Here is a 9,982-nt window from a genome sequence, read left to right on the forward strand (position 1 = left end):
CCCCGTTCCCATAGCTGGGGACCTTATCAAGGACACAGCCTGAAGAGAGCAGTGGGTGGTCGAGACTCTCTGGGCTGTGCACTTGGCCGAACCCTGTTAAGGCTTCTGTGAAGACATTTAAGATTCGGACACTGGCGGTGGGACCCAGTCATCTTGCTGTCTCCCGAGACCAGCCTTATACATTCTGTCTTACTAGAACATCCACCTACCCATCTGGAGTGATGTGCTTCCCTCCCCATTCTCTTTGGGGGCCAGTTTGCCAATCAACGGGAAGATATTATGTTCCCGGCACCCCCATTTTCTCAAATCACCATCCATCTGTTTCACCGTAGATGGAAATACAGTGTGATATCACGGTGGATTTAACACAAAGACTGGAATGACATCACCACACAAGCCACGGTCAGTGGTGTTGTGACGTGGACAAATACACCTGGAGTAAATTTTCATGTCGTCTTTTTAGTTCCGGGCTGTTGGGGCGAAGGACCTGGGGGAGCCTGTGGTCCTCCCCCGCCCCTGCATCACGCACGGAGAAGGGAGAAGGCCGGCTCGAAGCGAAAACTCCCGATTCGTTCGACGCTGTGGCTGCAGGGCACTTGCTGCGAGCTGAGACCGAGCTGGGGAAGGCGCGCTGATGTTGGCTGGGGCAGGATTGTTTACCGAGTGGCCGGAGTTTTCTCAAAACTCAACATCTCTGTGCATGTGCCTACTGTGTGCCAGACTCAGGCACGTCAATATTGGACTGACGTTGCATGGTAGAACTGTAAAAACACAGTCGCGAGAGGACATTTTATCTTGTATCTTCTATGAACAGCAGTGGCTGGCATCACAGGGTCGCCGGCATCATTGCCCCAACCCTGGGAGGTGAGCTGAGAAACCAGCGAAAGGAAGTTCCTATGCCTGCTTCCATGTATACCAGGCCAGAGTCATTTTCACCAGTCTCGGAGAACAATTTTAGGGCAGGTGATTTTGAAAATCGTCTAAGTGGAGTGTTTTTTTTTTTTTTTTTTATTTAGTTACTTTTCAAGTACATTTTTTTTCCCTTCCCCCCCCCCGCCCGGTCTCCCCCCTCCCTCCCATTCCCCCCCCACCCCCAGTCCTCAATTCTGTGTCTTTCATACTTGTTCCTCAAAATCCCTCCCCCTTTTTCCCCTCAAGTTCCCTTCCCTCTCCCCTCTGGTCGCTGCCCACTTGTTCTCTATTTCAGCATCTTTGTTTTTATTCTGTTTGCTTGTTTGTTTTATTCTTTAGCTTCCTGTCAAAGGTGAGATCATATGGTATTTGTCCTTCAATGCCTGGCCTATTTCACTCAGCATAATGCTTTCCAGTTCCATCCATGTTGTTGCAAAAGGTAGTAGCTCCTTCTTTCTCTCTGCTGCATAAAATTCCATGGTGTATATGTACCACAATTTTTGGATCCATTCATTTACTGATGGGCACCTAGGTTGCTTCCAACTCTTGGCTATTGTAAATTGTGCTGCTATGAAAATTGTGGTCTAGGTGGAGTGTTTTGGAAGGTTTCTCAGTACAGCCGTCCTTCTCCTGTGTTGCTGATGGAAAGAGCCTCTGGCTGCCGGTCACAGGAGGCGGGCCACACTGCTTACCTGACTCCAGAAGAGGGAGGGAACCCGCGCCTCCATCTGAGACTCCAATGAGTACTCACGTGGGTGTTTGCTCCCACTTTCAAAAGCCGGTTGGTTAACGAGCTGCCTCTCCCACGGGCTATTGCCGAACGGCACATGGATGGATGGCCGCGGGGATGTAGTTACTTATTTAATAACGACCCTCGTTTTCCCAGGGAACAGTGCTGGCCAGGAGGCAACCCAGTGGGTGATAATGAAGTAGTAAGTTTTACAAATGACTTACTTCTGTGGTTGTCCTCTCTCACAGGCACAGAGGTACAATGTCACCACCTGCCCTGGGGATTTGGAGTTCTCAGTGTGCTATGTGACAGAGGACAGGCCGAGTGAGACCTGTCTTTCTGGTCCCTTGAGTTGGGAAGTGTGGTTTGGGAGGAGAGGTAGCGTTGTGTGCCCCTTGGAGCTTGCTAGGGACGCTCCCCAAACCTGTGAATCCGAATCTGTGTTTCAGTAAGATCACCAGGTGACCGAGGGGTGCACGGGAGCGCTGCTCTGGAAGGTGTGTATGGCTTTTAGAAGGCATCGGTGTTTTTGCACACTTTACCTTTTATTTGCCAGTTTCCAATGCAGTTCTGTAACAAAGAGTACCTTTCCGCTCTCCCTCCACTCCAAAATCATCATGGTTTTCAAAGCAGGCATCATTCGGACCCGAACTGGGAACATGGGGAGGACACAGTTGTGTCTGGAACTTAATGTTGGATAATCACGATTTTAAGAAACCCTAAATTTATCTATCCGAGGAGTCTAAACACAGCCATGGTCCCAGATGTAATTCAAAGACATTGCTTTATCTCTGTACCTATATTCCTAAGAAACCAGTGTGCATTTTTAAATGCACGCGTACCTTTCTTCCTTAATGAAAGTTTCACAGCAATCGCCCTTCGTTCCTAATGCATCCTTAAGTGAAGTATCGCATTCTTAATTTTCCACTCAAGCAATTTCGAAACCATTAGTTAACGTGAAACTCTAAGACGAAGTAGGATCCTTGTGTGTTTAGATGGTTTCCTCTGAAGATTGCTCTTATAATTGTCAGAGAAAGATAAATTCTAAATTGCATTTCATTACATCTGGGTAGCAGGTACACATGCGCTTTCCAGGTACCTGTCTGGCAGGAGAGGCGGAGGATGAGTGATGAAGTGATGGAGGAAGAGCAAGCCAGCACATCACAGGGTTCTCCATCCAGCCAGCTGGCCCCATGCTGCCCATCTCCTCTCTGGGACAGAACCTTTCTCCCGGTCTGTGTGCAGCTCCGTTCTGAAGCAGCCAAAGACGTCGCTTCTCTGTCGTTCCTATTACTCGTATAGCGTGCTGCAGAGCTGGATAAGAGAGCCCGGTTTGTGCCCTGGAAGCTAAAGATTGTTGCTGTCACCTTCTGAAATTGGCAGTCACGGGTGGTGTTGACAGTATCAGGCGCTGGTGCCCCTTCCTTATTTCTCTCTTCAAACGTGTGGTTCTGCCTGGTAGCTCTTTTCAAATCTCATCACAGAATCTTTTTCTCTTGCGCTTGAATGGTTTGATTTTTCTTTCAAGTTAGAAGTCTCTCAGAGAGAGGCTTTGAAGTACAATCAGACCCAAATTTCAAAAGTAAAGAGGTGTGTTTTACTGATCTAAGAAAAAGAATTGCATTCGTAAAAACTAATATTTGCGTAGTTCCCTTGGCAAAGCGCTAAGACTTGCCCACTTAGGTCAGTCTGAGTGTGTCTGTCATGGCTGTGATTTGATGCTGAGGTTATAAACTACCTCCTCATGCATGGATCCTGCATGCCTTCATGTATGTGCCATTGGCTCTTTCTTCTTTTTCTCGTCAACTTCATAAGGAATGTTTGAAATTTGAGTTAAAAATTTGACTACAGTCTCTAGACCCAGGGTTTTTTAAAATTACTAGCTTATATAATATTTCTGAGTATATTTAATGTATTTCAGTACTGGAAAGTTATAACAAATGAAATTTAGAGATTTCCAAATTGCAAGTGAGGGAGGGTCTGTATGATGAACAATGTTTTTCTGGTGAATTGGTGTTCCTCGGAGAAGGGAAATTGAGGTTAGAAGAGTCTACTTACAAGATTTGTAGGCCAGGGGTTCTTAACCTTTGGAAATGGGGACAGACTGGGTTCAGACACACAGTTGCGTGTGTTACATTTCTTTTCCCTAGGCAAAGGGTTGCACTGGATTGCAAAGGGGTTTGTGTTTAAAAAAAAAAATATATATATATATATATAATTTAAGGTATACTGCTCTGATCATTCATAACTCAAATCTCTACTTCCATTTTCTTTAAAATATTCAGGCACCACCAGCATGCCTGGTTTCCATGGTGGTGTTCCAGGTCCTGATTTTATTCTCTGCTCCAACTGGGCCAATGACTGTTCAGTGCACATACTTTTACACTCCCAAGAGGAGAGAAATAATTCTTGTTTATGGGTTTTTTAAACAATAGTGGTTCTCATAAGCTGTGTATTGCCTATGTCTATGCATATATATAACACACACATAAAGACATACATGTATGTATATTTATATGTGTCAGCATGGAGGCCTCTGTGCACTTAAGTATGTGTACATTCATGTACTATAGCATGTGTATAAATATGTGCATAAGTTGCATGTAAGGAAATGTGCATATAGATGCATGCTTGCATGGCTATTTCTAAATGTGTGTATATATCTATGCATGTAAATATTCAGGTGTATGTGTGTACACATATGTGTATATAGCATAAACATGTGTCCACACATGGGCATACGTGTGTCTGCACATGTACAGGTGCATGTGCAAGGGGGTGTTATGTGTGCAACATACATGTGTGCATTTCTGTAGTCACACACCCACACATGTGCTGCTGCTTCTTTTTCCAGCAGAACCTGTGGCTCTACACGGAGCACCCGAGTGGTGCTTCGGGAACCTAAGGAGCCTGGCTGTGGCATCCCTTCAGAGGCCTGAGCAGCTCTGTCCTCCCGTTGCAAGGCTGAAGGAGGGCTGGGGAGGAGGCTGTGGCAAACTGTGCCCTGCAGCGTCCGGCTTGACGAAGACCGAGGTTTCTTAGGGGACTCTCCATCAGTAACTTCCCAGTCCAGTGGGCAGAGGTCAAACGATCTGTTCCTCGGTGTTTGAATCTCGAACACCCTGACTTCCCATCATGTCGGGGAGCAGGTGGGGGCCAGTGCCAGTTGGTGGATGCCCTGAGGGGCTGTGGCTGAGACCTGCCTTGGGCAGACAAGGGCACTGTGGGCAGCGTGACCACAGTTGCCTGGTCTGTTTCTCTTGCTCGAGTACGATGGCCTGTTTTCCTTGCCCAGACCACCTCATTATGCAGATGCTTTGAGGAAACATGCCTTCAAGCAGCTGTGAAATGTATTCTTTTATGGAGAGCAGAAAGAAAAGCAGCGAAAGCCCTCTTTCCCCACAATTGGCTCATGGATGCTGAGAAACACGATTGGCTAGGGTTCCACGTTGCTTTTCCTACTTCTTAATAATTTTGTCTGATTCTTACTGTTTCTTTGAATTTCAAAATAAATGTTTCGAGTGTATAATGGACAATTTCCCCGTTGCTTACTAATAGGTCTATTCTCAACCATTAAATTGTGAAGGACTTTGTTTAATAGCTTGATAAGTAATCCATTATATTTTTAACAAATCCTCTGTAGGCTGGTGTGAATACTTTTCTTTTCCTAGTGTGTTAGGTTTTGGCAATTTTGAAACTATTTTTTTCTGTGTACTTGATCATAGATGGACAGTGAATTTTAAAGCTTTGTAATCTCCCTTAAATAAAACGCACATACTTTCATTTCCAAATATAATCCTCTAATCAGTTCTTTACTGTTTCAAACAATAAAGCCAGAGGGATGGAGAATTGAGTCAGAAAGTGATATATAAAATGTCTAGATAGTTTTACTTTTTCATTAGATAATATTGAAAAAGACCCTGCCTCTCTCTTCTGTTATCTCTGTGACTTAGTTCAAGAGGAGTATAATTTTTTAACGGAAACATTGTTGACGGCTTTAAATACTTTTCCAAGTTCAAGGGTACATGGGTGGGAATACTTTTGAGTTTTGAGGATAATTTTAAAAAGTTAGAGTTTCCTGTATGCGGTGTGTTGTTATACAGGATAAGCATTTGCTCTTGTGATATCATTAGTTATATTTGATATAACTAATGATGTGAATTTTCATCATCATTCTGGCAAACAAAGATATAGAACTGTTAATGTCCTTAAAGAAATCACGATAATGTTCAAAATTGTAATAATCAATTACCCATTGCCAACTCCCCTTGATCCCCAGTTGTGTCGATAACATCACTGGTATCCTTATCACTCTCCTTCCCATGACATAAGCTGCTTCCTCCCCTCTGTCCCCCAAGCCCACGTCATTCCCACTCACTAGGTTCAGCTCCACCTTCGGTCAGTTGAATCTTCTGCCCATGATGCTAGTTTTGAATTCCACATCACCCTGCCACCAGTAGCATCCTCTCATCTATATTCCACGCTTCTCTGGGTTTTCAGCTATCAACCACCCCATACACAACATCGCTGAAAACCTTCCCAATGGTCCAGCCATCACCAGGCCACCCCTGTGGGCCGCTGCAGTAATTATTGCCATGTGGTCATCTCTAATTAATTTGTATTGACAAATGTCATTAGCTGAGTGCCTGTCCTCTGCCAGGTGGGAATCTGGGGGACCCCTGCCTGTAGGAAGATCTCGGTCTGAGGGAGGAGGATGTTGAGGGAGGAGACTATAATTGCAGTAGAGAACAGCAAAGGCTGCCAGGGAGGAAAGCAAGGTGAGCTGTGGCACATCAGGGGGTCGCCACCCAACTCAGTGGGCTGCAATCAGGGAAGCGTCCACAGAATCCACAAGTGTAAATTCGGATCTTGAAGACAAAGGTCTTACTGGCCACCAAGAACTGTTCCGGTTTTCCTTGGAGCTGACTTTATCCTTCTTTTATTGTTATTCTCTGTTAATGATGGTCATGATTATAAGGACTATAGGATAAATTTTAATAACTATAAAGACTACGTGGCTATAAAAGATGGCATGACTGTTTTGAAACAGTTACTAATTGTTGAGTAATCCTGAGACCAAGTACTTCACATGCATTAACTTAGTTATGCTCCCAAGTCCATTTCTGGGATGAGCAGAGGCACGGAACAGTTCACTACTTCTCAGGGCCACTCAGCAAGTACCCAGAATCTGAGACTCCTCAGCCCTGCGTGGTCATTGCCCTACTGCCCTGTGCTGGGGGCAAGTGCCTGTGACCCAGCTGTGCCAAGCCTGAGTGGCCATGTAGTCTTACAGATGGAAAGTGAACTCGGACATCATAAGTCACAGTTTACTGTAAATGTCTTTAAGCAATTCACCTGAGCTTTCTGATGTTCAGTTTCTGCATTTATGAAATTATAGGAACCATAACATTTGCCTCTAAGGGTCATCGTAAAGATCAAATGAGATGACAAATATAAAATATTCAACTCATGTTCCTGTTGCTGATATTGTTACTAGTTCTAATTCCTAATATGATGGTAAAACATGATTTAGTCATCAGAAAAGACTGAAACTGTTATTCATGAATAATTAAGGATTTTTAGCTCCTAGAAACCATTATTTTTTCATTCATTCCAGAGTAGCAGCTATTCAGAGACAACTGTGCTTTGCCTCCAAACACATGGCCATCTGATGTCTGTCTTTATGCAGAAGTGTGGGGTCTGTCTAGAAAGTATCCATCCATGTAGGATGAAGAATAGAGACGTTTATTTATTGAAGAAGATACAAGATACAAGAAACATTGTACAGTCATGCCTTAATCTTCCTCAAAGCTGGCACCTTGGGACCTCACACAGTTCCCCCAATCACCATCAGCTACCCCATTGTATTTTCCTGAATCTCATCCATGGTCTGAAATCTCTTCCTTTTCAAAGGTGATTTTAGTTTGGGGAAAAGCCAGAAGTTGCAGGGCACCAAATCTGGGCTGTAGGAGGCTGAGTCACCTGGGTGATTTGATGTTTTACCACAAAAACTCTGCACACAAAAACTCTGCATGAGACATGATGCATGAGCAGGCACATTGTTGTGAAGAAGCTGCCAATCACCAGCTGCCCGTAGCTGTGGTCTTCCGAGTCATCTGCATAGTTTCTACAGAGGAGTGTTCAAACTTCATGCAAAGTCTGATGCAGATTTGTCACTCCACTCACTCAGTCATTCTGAATGTGATGGCCACACAGTACACATGCTCACTCAATGGTGTCTCCTGCCCCCACTGACTAGTACAGTGAAGTTGTCACTGTTCACATATACGCATTCCAGTCCACTCTCCTTGGCTGCCAGTTTACCTCAATGTCATGCAAACCATTCTTGTTATATTAACAGCAGTTGGACTTTTCCCAGACAGATCTTGTATTCTCCCCCTTTCAGACATGGATGGTTCTGTGGGTGTCACTTGTACCCTTAGCTGGGAAATAAAAACCTGAATAGGAATAAGTGGTCTGGACCATTTGCATCTGTTTACTATCACCCTGGGTGCATATTCAAAGTAGAAGGATGTACCAAGGGATGATATTCTAGTCACTCAAGCCATGGACACCTCGACTGAGTAACTGTAGGGGTTGATGTGATTCGATTTAAAGTGCAAAATGTTCTCTCGGGTCACAAAATAATAGGGTCGCATCAAGGTAGCAGGGAGGCATCCCCAACACCCTTGCTGCCTCCTGATCCTGTCACACTGAAGCCCAGGTCGGGGGAGTCCCCTGACTGTCAGGGGGTTTTATAGATGAAGGTTTTAACTTCCCATTGTCGTCATGAAATCTCATAGAGTGTCTAGGAAGCTGAGTTTTCTAGAGGTGCTAGGTTCTGAGATGACGAGAAATAGTCACATACATGTATTTTTAAACCAAACAGAGTTGGATGTGTAAATTAGATACCGAAGTTCATGAAAACCTATGGATTCAGGACATCGAGGGAAAACAAAGGGCACATTTAAATTTTTTCAGTGATCCTTAGAGTCCTTGATAAGAAATATTTGGTCTTATCAAGGACTCTAGAGTCCTTGATAAGAAATGTTTGGTAACTACTCAAAACCCTTTCATCCAATTCTCCAGGGCAATTGATTTATAGGACAGAAAAAGGATCTTCCTTTTAATTTCTCTGGACTTAATGGATTAAATATGTTAATTACTCTACTTAAATTTTTCTTGCGATGTTGTGCATTTGTTAAGGTGGGTCATTGAGGCAATTGGTGAGAAATAGCTTCCTGCTAAGCCAGAGTAATGAATATTGACACCCTCGGCTTCTGTGGCCAATAGAAATTCCATTTCCAAGTCTCTGTTTTTATGAGTTTTGCTTGATAAATAACTCCCCCCCCCCCATCTACACCACGGGGACGGACTCTCACAAAGTATGGAGTAAGTATAATTTAAAAATTGGTTTTGGATTAACATCAGAATCTATAAAGGGAAACTATTGAGGCTGATGTTTGAACCTCTAAGCCTGAGAAAAACAAGAGTGAACCTGAGCCTGGGTATTGGGAGATAGAAGCAGGACAGACTCCGAGTCATTAACTCTCATCTCTTCCCCCTGCTGTGTCTGCTAAGAGAGAGAGTCAAGGAACATTACCGCATTCGATGTGGCCAGAGTCCCCGATAAAGATTTTAATTGAAAGAGGAACTATTCCAGCACCTTTTCACCCTCCTCTACCTTTATCTTAGTTTAACAGAGGAATAAAAAAAAAAATGAAGCCCCAAGAGGTGGTAGCAGGAAGAGATGGCTGTTTATTTTTTTCTATGCCTCTTATGTAAACATTGTGTCCAGAAAAATGAGAAGAAAAAATATCCTTTAAAACGCTTGAAAAATAAAATGACACACTCTAAAGGAATATTTTACATTTTCATCTCCAGGCGTTGAAGCTCTGTTAGGGGGCATTTTCTTCAAAGGCCTTTGAATGACTGCCTTCCCAGACACTCTCTCTTCGTGATAGTGCCAGTTTACCCGTCCGTGATTGCTTGTCATATCTTGTTTTCAGTGTCAACATGTGAAGTGACAGCAGATATTCTCCCTCTTTACGGCGCTCATCTCGAAAGATCTCCCCTTTACCATGAGTTTCTGTGCACCCCGACAAGACAATGTTCTCGGATCTCCTATGATGTTGAAGTTGAAGAGCCATGGTGGACCTGGGAGGCCACCCTTGCAGCCCCCCAGGTAAGAGTCCTGAAGTTCAAGCTCGCTGTGCTGGACTTCCCTGTCCTGCTCATCTTCTGGGGGATGGTGCCCTGGTTAGAACGTGGGTTATTTAAATGCTGTCCTGTTGGCCTCCATAGGGCTGACAGGCTCTTTTCCTAAGTTCAAGATATTAA

The 9,982-nt window shown here is 44.1% G+C and overlaps 1 protein-coding gene across 1 annotated transcript in view; it reads left to right on the top strand.

The window, feature by feature from the left end:
- Positions 1–9,699, top strand: part of DOK5 (docking protein 5) — a 224,556-nt gene extending 214,857 nt beyond the window's left edge. The window contains exon 9 of the mRNA XM_053671367.1: positions 9,652–9,699. Within this exon, the coding sequence (XP_053527342.1) occupies positions 9,652–9,664 (13 nt within the window). The 3' untranslated portion in view covers positions 9,665–9,699. The remainder of the gene's footprint in view (positions 1–9,651) is intronic.
- The last annotated feature ends 283 nt before the right edge of the window (positions 9,700–9,982 follow it).

This window comes from Artibeus jamaicensis, unplaced genomic scaffold, assembly GCF_021234435.1.
Source record: "Artibeus jamaicensis isolate MK-2021 breed Jamaican fruit bat unplaced genomic scaffold, CSHL_Jam_final contig_685, whole genome shotgun sequence".
In the NCBI taxonomy this organism is placed as follows: Eukaryota; Metazoa; Chordata; class Mammalia; order Chiroptera; family Phyllostomidae; genus Artibeus; species Artibeus jamaicensis.